At 48.2% G+C, this 17,698-nt stretch overlaps 1 protein-coding gene and 1 long non-coding RNA gene across 2 annotated transcripts; one reads left to right on the top strand and one right to left on the bottom strand.

Annotated features, from left to right (window-relative positions):
* Positions 1 to 1,406: 1,406 nt before the first annotated feature.
* PPIF (peptidylprolyl isomerase F) lies at positions 1,407 to 15,721 on the top strand. The gene is made up of 6 exons (XM_007660804.3): positions 1,407 to 1,696; positions 6,186 to 6,216; positions 7,385 to 7,473; positions 11,101 to 11,197; positions 12,269 to 12,344; positions 14,104 to 15,721. Exons 1-6 carry the CDS (start codon positions 1,508 to 1,510, stop codon positions 14,237 to 14,239), a joined length of 618 nt encoding a protein of 205 aa, XP_007658994.1. The 5' UTR covers positions 1,407 to 1,507; the 3' UTR covers positions 14,240 to 15,721.
* On the bottom strand, positions 5,345 to 12,321 carry LOC114810181. Its single transcript, XR_003757902.1, has 3 exons — positions 12,239 to 12,321; positions 6,480 to 6,571; positions 5,345 to 5,577 (listed from the first exon to the last, which is right to left on the bottom strand). It is a non-coding gene; the product is annotated as an uncharacterized LOC114810181 (long non-coding RNA).
* Positions 15,722 to 17,698: the final 1,977 nt, after the last annotated feature.

Below are 17,698 nucleotides of genomic sequence, written 5' to 3'. Positions count from 1 at the left end.
GTCAGAGGTGATGGGTTTGAATCCTGACTCTGCCACTGGTCAGCTGTGTGACTGTGGGCAAGTCACTTCACTTCTCTGGGCCCCAGTGACCACATCTGGAAAATGGGGATAAAGACTGTGAGCCCCACGTGGGACCACCTGAAGACCCTGTATCTCCCCCAGGGCTTAGAACAGTGCTCTGCACATAATGAGCACTTAACAAATACCAACATTAATTAACTAATGAATGAATTAATCACTATCAAATGGGAAGCAGCGTGACTCAGTGGAAGGAGCCCGGGCTTGGGAGTCAGAGGTCATGGGTTCGAATCCCAGCTCTGGCACTTGTCAGCTGGGTGACCGTGGGCAAGTCACTTCACTTCTCTGGGCGTCAGTTACCTCATCTGTAAAATGGGGACGAAGACTGTGAGCCTCACGTGGGACAACCTGGTGACCCTGTATCTCCCCCAGCGCTTAGAACGGTGCTCTGCACATAGTAAGCGCTTAACAGAGAAGCAGCGTGGCTCAGTGGCAAGAGTCTGGGCTTGGGAGTCAGAGGTCATGGGTTCTAATCCCGAATCTGCCACTTATCCGCTGGGTGACTGTGGGCAAGTCACCTCACCTCTCTGTGCCTCGGTTACCTCATCTGGAAAATGGGGATGAAGACTGTGAACCTCACGTGGGACAACCTGATTACCCTGTATCTACCCCAGCGCTTAGAACAGTGTTCTGCACATAGTAAGCGCTTAGCAGGCACCAACATTATAACTGTTAAATGATGAATTAACAAGTCATTAATTATTAATGAAGAAATAATGCCGATTGCATAATGACTGCTAATGAAGCAGCGTGGCTCGGTGGAAAGAGCCCGGGCTTTGGAGTCAGAGGTCAGTCATGGGTTCGAATCCCGGCTCGGCCACTTGTCAGCTGGGTGACTGTGGGCGAGTCACTTCACTTCTCGGTGCCTCAGTTCCCTCATCTGGAAAATGGGGATTAAAACTGGGAGCCCCACGTGGGACCACCTGATTCCCCGGTGTCTCCCCCAGCGCTTAGAACGGTGCTCGGCACACAGTAAGCGCTTAACAAATACCAACATTATTATTATTATTACTTCTCTGGGCCTCCGTGACCTCATCTGGAAAATGGGGATGAAGACTGGGAGCCGCACGTGGGACCACCTGATTCCCCTGTGTCTACCCCAGCGCTTAGAACGGTGCTCTGCACAGAGTAAGCGCTTAACAAATACCCACATTATTATTATTATTATTATTAATGAATGATGGCTATTTCCCCGCCGCTCCCGTCCTTCCCGCGCCATGGCCGCCTCCGGCCTGAAGGTGTCGCTGCCGAGCGGGGCGGGGCCGGGAGGAGGAGGGGGGGGCGGAGCCGGCGGCGGCAATAAAAACCCGGAGCGCGGAACGCGGCCCGTCTTCTCTGCTGTCGCTCGGGAGCGGCCGCCGGTCGCCATCGGAGGGTCGGGCCGGCTTTGCGCTGGTCCGCCGGGGTCCCCCCGGTCGTCCGGAGGGGGATGTGGGGCCTCCGCGGCGGGGTCGGGCTGCTGGCGGGCGGGCCGGGGCGGGGTCCGCTCCGCGTGCCGTTCCGGGTTCCGGCGGGGCCCGGCCGCGGGAGCTGCTCGCCGCCCGCCGCCCGTCCCAACCCGCGGGTCTACCTGGACGTGGGCGCCGATCAGCAGCCGCTCGGACGCGTGGTCCTGGAGGTAAGGCGGCCCCGCGGCCTCACCCCGGGACTCCGCGCAAGGTCACGCCCCTCCCCCGCCTCGCCAGGACCTCGGGGCTGCAGCGCGGCCCAAGGAGGCCGCGCCACCGGGCTTCCAAGCCCCGTCCCCCGGCCCCGCCGCCCGGGGACCTCGTGCAAGTCCCTTGTCGGGGCCTCGGGGGCCTCGTCTCCACCAGGGGGGTGGAGGCTGGAGTAGGGACTGTCTCTACCCCTCCCCCCCAGCGATTAGTCCGGTGCTTAGCACATAGTAAGCGCCTAATATTCTACCTGGGAGTCAGGAGGACCTGGGTTCCAATCCCGGCCGCTGGGTGACCTCGTGCAAGTCCCTTTTCGGGACCTCGGGGGCCTCGTCTCCACCAGGGGGGTGGAGGCTGGAGTAGGGACTGTCTCTACCCCTCCCCCCCAGCGATTAGTCCGGTGCTTAGCACATAGTAAGCGCCTAATATTCTGCCTGGGAGTCAGGAGGACCTGGGTTCTAATCCCGGCCGCTGGGTGACCCTGTGCAAGTCATTTCTTGGGGCCTCGGTTCTCTCATCTGTAAAAGGGGGGTTGAGGCCGGGACCCCCACGTGGGGCAGGGACTCTGTGCAACGCGCTTAGCTTGTATGTACCCCGGTGCTTACTACAGTGTTTAGCACATAGTAAGCGCCTAATAAATATGCCTGGGAGTCAGAAGGACCTGGGTTCTAATCCCGCCCCTCGGCTACTGAGGGACCTTGTGCAAGTCACTTCTTGGGGCCTCGGTTCTCTCATCTGCTAAGTGGGGGTGGAGGCTGCGGCAGGGACTGGGTTCAACCCGATTAGCTTGTATGTACCCCAGCGCTTAGTACAGTATTTGGCACATAGTAAGTGCCTAATATTATGCCTGGGAGTCAGAAGGACCTGGGTTCTAATCTTGCCCTCAGCTGCTGGGTGACCTTGTGCAAGTCCCTTCTCCGGTCCTCGCTTCTCTCATCTGTAAAATGGGGATTGAGGCTGGGAGCCCTAAGGGGCACCGGGACTGCGTCCAACCCGATTAGCTTGTATCCACCCCAGCGCTTAATACAGTGTTTGGCACATAGTAAGCACTTAATAAATATTATCCCTGGGAGTCAGAAGGACCTGGGTTCTAATATTGACTCTGCCACCGGTCTGCTCCGTGACCTTGGGCAAGTCACTTCTCTGGGCCTCGGTTTCCTCAGATGTAAAATGGGGATTGAGACTGTGAGCCCCGTGTGGGACAGAGACTGTGTCCAATCCAATTACCTGTATCTACCCCAGAGCTTAGAACAGTGCTTGGCACATAGTAAGCACTTAAATGCCAGAATTATTACTATTTTTGTTACCATAACAAATACCGTACTCATTATCATTGGGGCCTGGTTGTTCCAGAGCAGGAATAATAATAATTATGGTATTTGTTAAGTGCTTACTACGTGCCACACACATAGTACTAGTCACTGGGCTGGATACCGCAAATCGGGTCGGATATAGTCCCTGTCCCATAGTCTAAATCCCCAATTTACAGATGAGGGAACTGAGGCACAGAGAAGCGAAGTGACTTGCCCTAGGTCACAGAGCAGAGAAGTGGTGGAGCCGGGTTTAGAACCCATGACCTTCCGACTCGCAGACCTGTGATGTATCCGCTACGCCATGCTGCTTCCCCGGTGTGTCTGAGCCTTGTGCCCGTGCGTTTTTTTGGGTCCGGGACCTCGGTTGGAGGACGCCCCCGGGACCGGGATTGGGTCTACTGCTTGCGCAGCTCACCCGGTCGGGTGACCAAAGAGACAAGCAACGGGAACTGAAAGTGACTTGGGTCAGGCTTGCCTGAAAGTAGTTACTATTGCACTGTCCCAATAATAATAATAATTATTAAGTGCTTACACTTGATAATAATAAGTGCCTGATATAATCATCATTATAATGATTAACTGCTTCCTATGTGCCAGGTATTGTACTAAGCGCTGGAGTGTCTCAAGCAAATTGAGTTGGACACGACCGCTATCCCTTGTGGGCCTCACGGTTTCAATCCTCATTTTACAGATGAGGTAGTGGAAGCGTGGAGAAGTGATGGTTCTGAGGAAACTGAGGCAAAGTGAAGTGACTTGCTCAAGATCACACAGCAGAACTGTTGGAGCTGGGATTAGAGCCCATGGTGTTCTGACTCCTAAGCCCGTGACTCCAAGCCATGGAGCTCTGGAAGCAGCGTGGCTCAGTGGAAAGAGCCCGGGCTTCGGAGTCAGAGGTCATGGGTTCGGCTCCCGGCTCTGCCACTTGTCAGCTGTGTGACTGTGGGCGAGTCACTTCACTTCTCTGGGCCTCAGTTACCTCATCTGGAAAATGGGGATTAACTGTGAGCCTCACGTGGGACAACCTGATGACCCTGTATCTACCCCAGCGCTTAGAACAGGGCTCTGCGCATAGTAAGTGCTTAACAAATACCAGCATTATTATTATCCATGACACCATGCTGCTTCTCTAAACCCTTCATATCTGCCCTTCCCGTGTACCTTGGCACAGTTTTGTTCTCCGTCCTGACGTTGAGCAGGTCTGGACACGCCGGGGCTGTAAGTGGGGGGTGGAGAACGTGCCTCTTCTTTATTCTCTTCTTCCCAAGGGACTATCACAGGGTACAATAGGAGACTATGAGCCCCCCATCTGGGGTGTGGGCTCTGTCCAACCTGATTATCATGCAACTCAGCACTTAGTACCGTCCCTGGCACACAGTAAACATATAAAAAGTGGCTCGCACCAACCAGGTACTCAATGATTGCTACTTCTTTCAATCGATTTTATTTATGGAGCACTTGCTATGCCGGAACACTGTACCGAGCTCTCGGGTGAGTTCAGGACGACGGAATTAGCGGACATGTTCCCTCCCCATAATTCTCAGTGACCCTGGGCAAGTCACCCACGACCCAGGGCGAGAGTTCATCCTGACCTACTTATCAGGCCGGTCAGGAGGCCAGAGCTGATTATTTCCCTTCTGCAAGCCCGGCCTGAATTGTAGTAGGTAGGGAAGAGTTACATCTTATCTGCCTATTTGGGGTCTTTGTTCTTTCTTGGAGCAGGCTCCAGCCTACCCACTGTAGAACTCTTTAAACAGCTGAATTTATGTATTTAGTTTCTCAGTCTCCATTCTCCTTCCTCGCATATTCCCAAGACAATGGAAAAAAAACCCTCGGTTTTCAGATTGAGGTCCTTGGAAAACAAGGAAATTACAGCATGTCAAACTCTACGATGGGAATTAATTTGCCCTCTTAGGCTGTGGAATCTATCTGCCCATGATCTATGTGAGTGACTGAGAAAAGACAAGTGTTCCCAGAGGAGTAGGAAGACTGGTCTGATCAAAATGGGTTGATAGGGATATTAAAAAGTACGTCCTGGCCTCAGGGGTGGATGCCAAGAAGAGAAATGTTGCACAGGTGTTTTGTTTCTTGTCGTTCTGGGGTTTAAAAATTATTATTTATGGTATTTAAGCACTATAACTATACTAAGTGCCAGGGTAGATACAAGATAATCCATTCGGACACAGCCCTTTGTCCCACGTTGAGCTCACAGTCTTAATCCCTGTTCGCTGGAAGAGGTAACTGAGGCACAGTTAAGTGACTTGCCCCAGGTCACACAGCAGACAAGTGCCAGAACCGGGATTAGCGTCCAGGCCCTCCGACTCCCGGACCGTGCTCTTTCCACTAGGCCATGATGTTTCACTTGTCATTTGGTGTTCCTGAGAGAGATGAAACATGGGGTTGAATGTTTCACTGGGATTTGCTGGGTTGTTTCGGGACTTTTCGATGCTTACAGGTCGTGAAGTCTCTTCCTATAGTTGGGTACAGTACCGGGATTCTCTTTTCCGCCTATTTGAACTGTGAGAGTGGTTAGTCTGCAGGTGGAATCCAAAGGCAACAATGTCAGGACAGATAAGTGCATAATTAGGCTTGGAAAAGCCCCTGTGAAGAGGTTGTGCCAGGCCTGGCAGGGTTGAAATGTAGCAGAAAGCCACAGGCTGAAAAATTTTAAAACTGAAGTTTGAAACTACCTCATTTACATCACCAACTCTTTACCGCTGAGACTTGGACTCAGTGTGTATGACTCCTACCATCCCAGCTCCTGGTCTCTTACTGAACAGGGCTCTGATGGTATGAGGTTTGAGGATTTTTTTCATCTGGGGCCTGCCTGCCAGCCGGTAGGAGGTCCTGTTTGCATCAGTGAAGACTATGAGGCGGCCAGAGGCTTTGACTCCCTGACTTTGTAAATAGTCAATAATTGGTTTTGAAGAATTTGAATCAAGTCCCTGATACTGTTCTATTCTCCCACATTACTGCCAGCATAAATTAAGATATTTTCTAGCCATATCTTTAATTGTAGATTCTACTCCTGTGGTCTTTGGTGCACACAAAGGCTAAGCCTTGGGCATAGTGGGAATTGTATTAGCTGTTCTCCTCTTTGTGCCTCACACTGACATGACTCTTTCTTTTCATCTCCCAACAGCTTAAGGCTGATGTAGTCCCCAAAACAGCAGGTAAGCAAACCGAGTGAAAACCGAACTGCTCCCTTGATAAGAGTACGGAGTTTGACACACATTTATCAAAGCGAGGGAGAATCACAGACCCTGTCCCTGATGTCTCAGTTTAAAATGAAGATCTGTACAACTGAAAGTTCAGTCTGGTTTCTCCCAAGGGCCTTACGTAGTCAGTTTCTGTAGCCTCCTCTGAGCATTCTTGAGTTCCTGTGTCTGTGCCAACCTGAGGAAAATACCCACAGAAGACCCATGCTCTTTAGTACCTGGTAGCAAAACTGCCACTGATGCACTGATTGTGTGGTCCTAGTGGACCCAGTTTCTTAATAGCCAGAGAGGAGTAGAACAAGGGCGGTTTCTAGAAGAGGGAAAAAAAAAATTAAATGTCATGATCGGGAGAATTTCCAGTTTGGGATTAAATCGGAAGGAACTGATGTTGAAATCGTCTCATGTGGGGAAGTGTGAAAATCAACTAATTAGAAAGATGCATGAAAGGAGGAAAAGTATCAGCATTAAGTGCTATCTTTTTTTCCTTTAGGTCATGGGTTGTGCTTTCTTTTGAACAAGCAACTGCTTGTCTTTATTAAATTGAGTGGAGGTCAAGTTTTTCTGCCCCCACCCTAGATGTTGTGATCAGGACTGCCTGCTGTACCATGGGACTCTCTTTTGAAATAAACTCAGGGCCTAGATTCCTTCTAGGAGCCCTTCAAAACAAAACTAGTAGTTCAGCTGGCTACTAGTCAGAAAGGAGACATTCTTTGTTGAATGCTGAAGTGTCAGTCGGTATTTATATTTTTTTGGTGGCAGGGGAATGAGAAAATTTTAAATTGATCTAACCATTGAAGAGGTGTTAAAAAGCTTTGACTCAAAACAACCTTATGTCATTAGCCATACTGTAATTTTCTCCATATAATTGGCCTGTATCGAGTACTTATTGTATATCTAGCACTGTACTAGGTGCTTGGGAGAGTCCAGTTCAGCCAGGAAGATGTTAATCTAATTATGGTACCTCTTGTGGTCAGTATGTCACAGACTTGTCTGTGTAGGAGGATGCCCCGCACCATCCACACACTCACTAAGGACGAAGAAGCCTGCCAAACTAGGCAGTCAAAGGGGGGAGATAGATGGATGTAACTGTTCTAATTATTATCTTTTATCTTTTTAATCTTAGAGAACTTCAGAGCCCTCTGTACTGGTGAGAAGGGATTTGGGTATAAAGGATCCACGTTCCACAGAGTAATTCCTTCGTTCATGTGTCAGGTAACACTTTAATTCTGTCCTTCCTGGTGTGTGAGAATGTAATTGTGAATCTTTCCTTGTACCAGAAATGCAACTTCAGAGATTGACTAGAATGTAACTAGGGTCCCTTTCAGAGATTGAGGGCCAGGAAAGGGCATGAGGGAGATCTTTGGTCCCAGAAACACTAAACAGCTGCTCTCTGTCATCTCTTTTGAGGATAGAACCGAGGGAGAAGGGCTGCCTTGTAGTAAGAAGGATACTTGTGGCACTTGAATACTAGTGGTATTTGTTAAGCAGTAACTATATGTCAAGCACTGGGGAAGGTACAAGATGATCAGGACAGACATGGGCCCTGTCCACACAGAACCCATGATTTGAGGAGGGAGAATAGGCATTGAATCCCCTGAGGTAACTGAGACACAGAAAAGTGAAGTGACTCACCCAAGGTCACCCAGCAGGTACATGCTAGAGACGGGACTAGAACCCAGGTCCTCTCTCAAGCCCATGCTCTTTCCACTCACTAGGCTATGCTTTTTCTCATTAAGTGTAGGTCAGATATAAGAAAGAAGCAAGACAAGGGTGTGAGCCCATCCAACAGATTGCCTGAAGGGTCATGGAATCTTCCATAACTGAGGGGGAAGCACTACACAGTAGGGTCATCTGGAAAGGACCCTGCTCTAGAGGTCAGGAGACCTGGGGTCTCCTTGGCTGGGCCATGGAGCAGCTCTGCCTCTGGCAAATCACTTCAGTCCATGAAATATAGTTATGGAGCATAAAAGACATGTTCCCTCCCCTTAAGTGCTTAAAAAGTAGACTCCACAGGCTGAGTGCAAAAGTGCTGAGATAGTATTTGGGAAACAGCCTCCTGAGGGAGTTGGGGTTTCAAGAGAGCTTTGAGGATGGGAGAACTGTGGTCTGGTGGGATTGGAGAGGGAGAATATGGGGTTGGGGATGGGAGAGACGCAAGCAAGGGTCCGTGAGCAGTTAACTGACATTTGCTAGTTGAAGTATATGTATCAAGGTCTCTTTTAGCCAGGGAAGATTTGTGAGTTCCTGGAGGGCCAGCAGCCCTATCTCACCTGAACTGTGCACATAGTAATCACTTAGCAAATGCAGTGTGTTTTTACAAGGTAGAAAGAAGGACTGTGAGATACTCCCTTTTAGCCTAAAGGTTCTGGCATTGCTCACTAGTTTTGCCACACATCTGTGGGCTGAGGAGCCATTGAGCAAAGAAGCAGACACTCTAGTTGGGCAGCTGCCTTCTAGCACCCGTGTTTTGTCACCAGCAGTGTTATACTAGTTCTGTGAGGAAAGACATGGCTGTGTCTCCTGGTTGAGTCTTTTAACAAATGGAAAGTAGGCATGGAATAGTCTGGCCCAAGCCTGCCATGGCAGTGAGCTAGGCCTAGAAGGTGAGCTCCTCACAGCCCTTCGTCCCTCCCCCTCTGTAAGGTCATCTTTTTCTGGAGGGTGAGGATTAGAGGGAGGCAGTGTGAAGGTGCCCTTCCACACAGTCCGGTGAAATGGCTCACAGCAGTTACCTCACTGGAAAAGCAGTGTATTCAGGTGTGCATCTGTCACCCTGACTCAAGAAGTGGTGACTTGGTGTCATTGGAGAGGAAGGCAGTAACTACCTCCAGCTGGGGAACCGGACTCAGCCAAGGCTGGGAGAGATTACCAAAGTGTGACTCCCCCTTTATGCCTCGAGCACCAGCTCTTTCAACAGAACTGCCTCAGGTGTTCTCAGGCATGAGGAGGACAGGGGATGGGAACATTACACGTTCCTAGGCATGGCTGCTCAGTGTATTTGACCTCGCTAGTTGTAAATATTGTTACGTTGGTCCTCCCTGTCATCCCTTGCACCAGAAGCTTCGTGTGGGCAGGGAATGTGTCACTTGGTTATTTCTCTACTTCCCAAGTATCTAGTACAGTGGATCCCACCTGTAAATGCTACCACTTCAGTGCAGAAAGTAATCCAGAACCAGGTGCAAGTCTGCTCTGGTATTAAGAAAATTCGGGAACAGGAATTAGAGTGGGGAGAAAGGCCGCTGCACCCCCTTTACTCTTTGCCTGGCATTGTCTTCGGTCCCATTTCCCCTGCACCCCGTTGAGGTGAGGGTAGCCACCGGTGTTCCGACTTGAAACTTGTCTTTCAGCACTGCCCACCTCCCTCATCTCTTTCTTTTGCTAGCGGTTTTCTGGAGAGAAAGGGAAGAATGGGAGGGCACCTAGAGTGTATTTGCGACTGATTCAGAGTCATAGGACTCCTTTCATGACCATGGTGTTGCTTTCAGGTGTCGCTTGTTCATGAAGGATGTCTTCATCTTTAATGAGCACCCTTCGGGGTGGGGTCTGCACTGGGCAGTCCCTTCGCCGGAACTCTTGCTCTAATGCCTTCATCACACCCCATTAGCAAGCAGTGAGGTGCGGAGAAGGGAGCGGAAGGGATCAGTGATGAGTCAGATTCATCTGCACGGTTGCTCCCATTCTTGAGAGCTGATGGAGACAGCACTGGCCATGCCACTGTAAGGAGATGTATATGTGGGTGAAAGGTAGGGAGCCAATTAGGTGACACAGAGAATGGGGAGGGAACTTTGGGGTTAGGCAGGTATTCCAGGCTGGGATTGAAGGTTCTGCCTGGGAGCTTGTGGAGGGTAAAGACTCATTCAGAGAGACCCACTCTCCAGCCTTTCTAGTAAGATGGTTTTGGTGAGAGCTAAAAGCCCCACACTGCCAACCTTACAGTTGTTAAATTGTGTAAAAATCTGGGGCATCGTCTGGTGGCAGGCCCAAGGAAAGCTTACTATGCCCGAATGGCAAAACCAGCCCAAACTCTGTCCCTGACCGCATCCATCCCCAAGTGGACGAGGACTGCCTCCCTTGGATGGCCATACAAGGATAAAAAGATGTAAAAGGGATCCTGCTGGAATCTCATTAGAAGAAACCCTCAGCCCTCAATTCTTGACCTTGCTTAAAGAATTTCCTCAACTTAATGCAGGGTTTAGCCTAGACCTGGGTAAATGGGGTGAGAAGTTTATTTTTTTCTTTTTTTTTCTTTCCCTTCCCTCCCAGTTTAGTGGGACTCTTCAAAACTATTGGTTAACCGCCCCCCCCCCCCCCCCGCTTTTCCTTGGCACAATCCTAACCCCCATAGCTATATGCAGTTATCCAGTTAGTTCTGTCTTGATGTCCCTCCCATAAAACAGCCTGCAGGAATCTACAAGAACACTGGCTCAGTAAGTCCCATTGGCTGAAAAGTTTTGTGGCAAAAATCACCAAAGAACCCCAAGTGGGTTTTAATAGTACTCTCTGCCACTGTATGTCAGAAAAAAATCCATTTTTTTTTCCACGATCAATAAAACCGGCATTAGACTTAAGGGCACTTCAACTGGATCAGAGTGTCTAAAGAAGGAACATCCAAAGTAGGCTCTTTCTTCCAAAGAAGAAAGCACTTAATGTTAAGCTATTTTCATTTTTTTTGCAAAGGTAAAAATCGCATTTGTTTTGACAACTGGAATTCCAGGTTTGGATTAAGAATATCTGGAGAGAAAAACTGCTTTTATTTTTGGAGGGGTCGGACGCAAGCAAGCAGGGCTCCCCTTTCTTTATTTCCGGTTGACTAACCCTTAAAATGGTTTCTCCCTCCAGGGTGGTGACTTTACCAATCACAATGGCACAGGAGGAAAATCCATCTATGGCAATCGTTTTCCAGATGAAAACTTTACTCTGAAACATGTTGGAGCTGGTGGGTGCATTTCTCCCCTCACCCCCTTCCCCTTCCTAATCCTTCTGAACCTTAGCTATAAAAACATTGGTTTTAAGAAATGGGAGCACAGCACCTAAAATGGGACAGCTTTTGGCCCCATTTCCAACCCAACTGGGAAACTCTCCCAGTGTCCCACACACCCACAGCCTCAGCTGAAACCCACGGGGGTGTGGTGGGCTGGGCTGCAGTTATCTCCCTGGCTCAGCGTCTGGACTGTGGCTGCCTAAAATCCTCTCCTACAGCTTTCTGGATGTGTTTGGGTGTTCATTGGGTTAGGGGGTGGCTCTTCAAGAGCAGAGACTTCAAGAAGATTGTGATCCAGCCAGTGCAACAGTACAACAAAGGATGGTCTCAAGAGGCATTGTGTTGGTCAATCACTTCCAGCACATGGCTGGACATCTTGTCATGACATTATCTTCTCACCCCACTGACAGCAGCTTAGTGTCTATCCACCACTCCCACTTAGAGAGAGATTCACATGCGCTTCCTGTCTTATTCTATTTCCCAGAACTTGACTAATACATGCTCTAAAGTGTTTAAACCCTTGGCTTATTAATGGTATTTAATGAGCATTTACTAGGTGCTAAGTGTTGGAGTAGATGAGATGATCAGGTTTGTCCTTTCCCTGGTGTATAAGGAATGCACCTTTTTAAGAAGTAGGGAAAACAGGTGTCTTCTCCGCATTTTACAGCTGAGGCAGCAGAAGCACAGAAGGGTTTTTCAGTGGCCCTTAGCCTTAGGGGCTGTTGCTCACAGGAGTTTCCAATTGGGGATGCAAAATTTGTCATGCCCCCTTCTCTTCCCCACCACCAAACCCTCCCCCCGCACACACACTCTCATTCTCTCTCTCCCCATCTCTCCCTCGCTTCCTCCCCCTTGCTCTCTTCCCTCTCTCCCTACCTCCCTCATATGCTTTATTGGTTGGACTCCCATCCTTGCTCAATCCATCTCTAAGGCCAGGGAACTACTGAGCAGGGCTGTCCGAAAATCTCCAAGACAGAGACTGCCTGCCCTGTGTACCCGTCCTTGATGTTCTTATCTTTGTTGCAGGTGTTCTGTCCATGGCCAATGCTGGTCCCAACACAAATGGTTCGCAGTTCTTCATCTGTACAATGAAAACAGAATGGTGAGTTCACTTCTCTCGGGACAAGGGACAAGTAGGGGTGAGGATCTGCTAGACTCTCCTCCTATGTCTGAGGAGTGGTGGGAATGTGGTAGAGTGGGGTGGGAGGAGTCAGGAGCAAGTAAGGATTGGGGCTGGAGTAAAGACCTTCCCCAGTAAACCATGCCACAGAGTGGGGGAAACAAGAATCCACTGGTACAAGTTGGGCTCTCTGAATCAACCAATGGTATTTGAGTGCCTACTGTATGCCAAGACCTGTCAGCACACAGACCCAAGTGTAGGGTAAGTGCCATACCCTTAGGCAAGCAGTAAAATTGGCAGGTGTTCTAAACTATGCCCATAGGGACTAAGCGGGTGGAAAGGAAAAGCCCAAAATGGAATAAAATGTGTAGGGCACTGTCTGACTTTCATCACATATTAAGGTTTGTGGAAAGCAAAAATACTCTCTGAAGCCTTACATAAATTTGTGAAACTGGCACTTTATAGAATTTACAATGAAGTTGCTTCCCTAGTAATGGAGAAATACAATCCTCAGTGGGCAGGAAAGAGGGCAATGGGCTCAATCACAAGAAGAGTTTAACTTGCCAAAATAGGGTATGGAACAGTGATCACAGAGACACAAAGCTGTGATTAGGTAAACTGATTGACAAGGGAAGTGTTATTATATAGATGTATCAATGCTGGGTGGGCGAGCAGCTTTATGGTCATATAATCCTTAAACCTGCAAGATTTCCAGACCTTTGCCACCCAGTTTCTGAGAAGTTTGACAGTCATGGGCTTGTGTGCCCACCCTCTCACCCTCTTTCTCATTCATTCATTCCATCGTATTTCTTAAGCGCTTACTGTGTGCAGAGCACTGTACTAAGTATTTGGGAAAGTACAAGAGTGACAATCTCTCTGCCCAAAACTCCACCCTGCCCCAACCACATCATACAGCCTCAGTCAAATAGAAAGTATAATAGAGCAATTATCCGTGGGCAGTTGCTCAGTGAAGTGTGTGATGGACCCTAGTGTGTGACCCTAGAAGTCTCTTTACACCACTTAGGGCTTCACCACTGGCGTCTCTGTTCTGGAGAAGGTGGCTGGGATAAAAGGCAGCCTTCACTTGCCTTTTATCCCATTGAAGGAGGAAGGTTTTGCTAGCATCCTTGGAAGTCTAACCTTGGGGAAGTTGGTGTCAGCTGAGGGTTGAAGAATGGACAGAAGTGTGAGCAAACAGGCCAGGGGAAATAATTGCTGGGTTTTCTTCATCTTCCTTCTCAATCAACACAAATATTGACTTTAGACATCCCTCTTTTGTTGTTCCTCCTCCTCTCTCTCCCCCTCCCCCCCAAGCTGATGAAAAGAATCCTGCTCATGGTTCTTTTGATGCTGAGAGATCTGCCTGATTCTGTGTGTCTGCCTTAGGACTTCTGTTAACACTCCTTAAAAGAGCCATTATACTTTTTTCATTTTGGACTATTTCCCCAAAATGGGGTAGAAGCCAGAGGAGGTGTTGCTAAGCAACATGTCCAAAACCCACAGAGCAGTAGGTTTATGGGCATCTAAGAATCTTAACTGTCCATGCAGACAGTGAAGTTGAAACTTGGCCACTGATCATCTGGCCAGAGAAGTGGGATAACTAAGGACCCAGCAGGTCTAAGTTGGTTGCTCACACTGACCAAATGATCTGGACTGTTGCCAACTCAGCTCCATTTGGGGATGTAGTTTGTTTAGTGTCTGGGTGAGTGGCCTTTTCAACATTTGTTTCTCTCCCTCCCAGGCTGGATGGAAAACATGTCGTGTTTGGCCATGTCAAGGAGGGTATGGACGTCGTGAAGAAAATAGAGTCCTTTGGTTCCAAGAGTGGAAAGACTTCCAAAAAGATCGTAATCATGGACTGTGGACAATTGAGCTAAACATCCCTGGAAAGTGTCTGACCCAGAGTTAGTTTGGACTGTACTCTTTCATGGGGAATGGAGAAAATAATTTTAAGTTTTTAGCTTCTTTTTTGTGTGTGTGTGTGTAACTTGAGCTCAGTGAATATATCATAGCCAAGGCAGATAAACTGTGAAGAATGATCTTTAGTGCTTTACCTTAGTCTTCTGCCACTACATAATCACATTTATGGCACAAGGAGGATCTTTTAGCATGAGCCCACCTAGATGAACTTACCTGTTATAATTGCTGTTGTTTCTTTTAAAATGGGTACCCACATCTCACCAGACCCCAGTCACTAGTTGAAAAAGCCTTTCCTCAAATGTAAAACCCAGAATTGATCCCTCACCCAACATGCCCTGAGAACTGCAGAAGGAATTACAGTTCTGAATAGCATCTGGTACACAATGCATTTTTCTTAAAGGGTAATAATCCAGGTGAGACCCATTGTCTATCCACTCATAAGGGGCTAGACTAGATGGTAAGCTCCTTGAGGGTGGGGGTCATGCCTACTCATAAGACTCTCTCAAGCACTTTTACAGGGCTCTGTATTAAGCACTCATCAAATGTCATTGATTTGTTCAGGAGGTGGGTTACTTAGAGGTTCCTCAAAATAGATTAAGTGAATGCAGTTTAGTTTGTGTTGGTTTTATTTCTAGGGGACATTTGTTTTCCAAATCAATAGAGCAGCAGTCACATGGGCTGAAGTTTCTGATACAGGATATTGTGTGTAAGCACATTATTATGCCTGTGAGAGTGACTCACACTTTTTGTGGAGGTTGCTATTGAATTTGAGGGAGACGCACATCCTTATCGTTCAGTCCTTGAAAGAACTACACCATTCTGAGCCATTTGGTTGTTGAGGGGTGAATAAATTAGCCTTTCAACTTCTAGTCCCACACTGATTTTTGTAGTTCTCTCTTCCTTAACATTTCAGTATCCAACTTGGAATAAGATATATACTGTTTTCCTACTTGAAGTTCAGTGCTCACTTGGAGTCTCTGGTATATTCGAGCTCTTTTGTTCTAGAGGATGCCCAGTCTTGACTCCAGAGAACACTTGGAGCTGAGGAACTTGATTCAGGTTGTTTGGGAAGAAAACTGTGAAGTAATTCAAGCCTTTTTTTTTTTTTTTTTTTTTTGCAATTTTTAAGCCAAGCCTTAAAATACCTGAATAAGTATGAACACTTGTCATATAATGAATCAGAGTATTCATTCAGCATTTACTGTGTGCAGAGCACTGGACTAAGTTCTTGGGAGAGTACCTAATGTGAATTTATTTGCCATTTAGAAAAGTTGTAAATTACTCTTGAGGTTGAAAATCTTCCATGAGAGGCTAAAGGGGAAATGTGAGGGGTTTTTTTTTAATTGTTAATTTAAGTTTTATAGGATTTTTAGTTTGACAAATTTCTACCCTTGGCTCTGCTCAGTTTTAAATGTAAAAAATAAAACTTATTTTATTATACATGCCTCATGTCTTTTCTTAAAGAAAACCCATTCAGATACCAAGTATATGAAAAGCTCATAAGGAGGGTTGGCCTTAGTGACTTCCTCTTGCCCTGGTATAATATTTGGTATCCTAGACTCAACTCTTTTAAACTTGTTTCTATGCATAGGAAGTACTGGACCACCAGTCACAGAGCAGCTTTACCCTCAAAGCCCTACATCCTCAGGGCAATCGTGCTTACATTTGAGGCCAGGAAGGTGAGAGAAGTCACACATTTGGGGATTGTTGGGTCAAGAATGGGCATTCTTCCACTCCAGAAGACTTTTCCCTTTGATTACATTTGCACAATTTTTGGTAACCTACCACTTGTCATCAGCCTACCAAAGCTTATTTTAATAATGATGGTATTTACTAAGTGCTGGGATGGATGCAAGCAAATCGAGTTGGACACTGTCCCTGTTCCATGCGGGGCTCACAGTCTCATTCCACATCTTACAGATGAGGAAACCGAGGCACAGAGAAGTAAAGTGACTTGCCCATGGTCACACAGCAGACAAGTGCCAGAGCTGGGATTAGAATCCATGACCTTCTGACTTCCAGGCCTGTGCTCTCCATTAGGCCATACTGCATTTATTTTGAATGTTCTGGGCTGTGAAGCTGCATTTTACAATTTATGCGTACGTTGCCTAATCCACAGGAGTATTCTGCAAGGGCTAGAATTTTTTTAAGTGGTAGAACTTTCTTTCCAGTCATTAGCAACAGCCATCTTGCTAGTAACAGGCATCTTATTATCCCTCCACAGAGAGCAGCGATACTTGTGAAAGCTTATGCTAGCCACGGGAGGACAGACACTAGTCACCCTTACTTTCAAAGTTGCAGTTGAGAACCATCCCCTTCTCCACACCTTATCTCACCTTGACTTCACAGAATCCGTCCTCTCCTGGTTCTCCTCTTACCTTTCTGGCCTTTCGTTCTCGGTCTCCTTCGCATGCTCCTCCTCCCCCTCCCATCCTCTAACTGTAGGGGTTCCTCAAGGGTCAGTTCTTGGCCCTCTTCTGTTCTCCATCTGCACGCCCTTGGTGAACTCATCCAGTCTCAGGCTTCAACTATTATCTCTATGCAGATGACACACAGATCTACATCTCTGCCCCTGTCCTCTCCCCCTCCCTTCAGGCTCCTATCTCCTGCCTCCGGGAGGTCTTCACCTGGATGTCTGCTCGCCACCTAAAACTCAACATGTCCAAAACTGAGCTTATCTTCCCTTCCAAGTCCTGTCCTCTTCCTGACTTCCCTATCACCGTGGATGGTACGACCATCCTTCCCATCTCTCAAGCCCGCAACCTCTGTGTCATCTTTGATTTGGCTCTCTCCTTCACCCCACATATCAGATCCGTCACCAAGACCTGCCGGTCTCACCTTTATAATATCTCCAAGATCTGCCCTTTCCTCTCCACCCAAACGGCTACCTTACTGTTACAGGCTCTCGTAATATCCCGGCTAGATTACTGTGTCAGCCTTCTCTCTGATCTCCCTTCCTCCTGTCTCTCCCCGCTCCAGTCTATTCTTCATTCTGCTGCCCGGCTCATCTTCCTGCGGAAACGCTCTGGGCATGTCACTCCCCTTCTTAAAAACTTCCAGTTTTTATCAACCTCCACATGAAACAAAAACTTCTCACTCTAGGCTTCAAGGCTCTCCATCCCCTTGCCTTCTCCTATCTCTCCTCCCTTCTCTCTTTCTACCACCCATCCCGCACGCTCCGCTCCTCTGCCGCCCACCTCCTCACCGTCCCCCATTCTCGCCTATCCTGCCGTCGACCCCTGGGCCACGTCCTCCCGCGGTCTTGGAACGCCCTCCCTCCTCACCTCCGCCAAATTCATTCTCTTCCCCTCTTCAAAACCCTACTTAGAGCTCACCTCCTCCAAGAGACCTTCCCAGACTGAGCTCCCCCTTTTCCCTCTGCTCCCTCTACCCCCCCATTCAGTTCCCCTCAGCTA

The sequence above is a fragment of the Ornithorhynchus anatinus genome, chromosome 3 (genome assembly GCF_004115215.2).
Source record: "Ornithorhynchus anatinus isolate Pmale09 chromosome 3, mOrnAna1.pri.v4, whole genome shotgun sequence".
Lineage (NCBI taxonomy): Eukaryota > Metazoa > Chordata > Mammalia > Monotremata > Ornithorhynchidae > Ornithorhynchus > Ornithorhynchus anatinus.
Note: the sequence above shows the minus strand (reverse complement) of the source record. Positions and strands in the feature narration are given on the sequence as shown.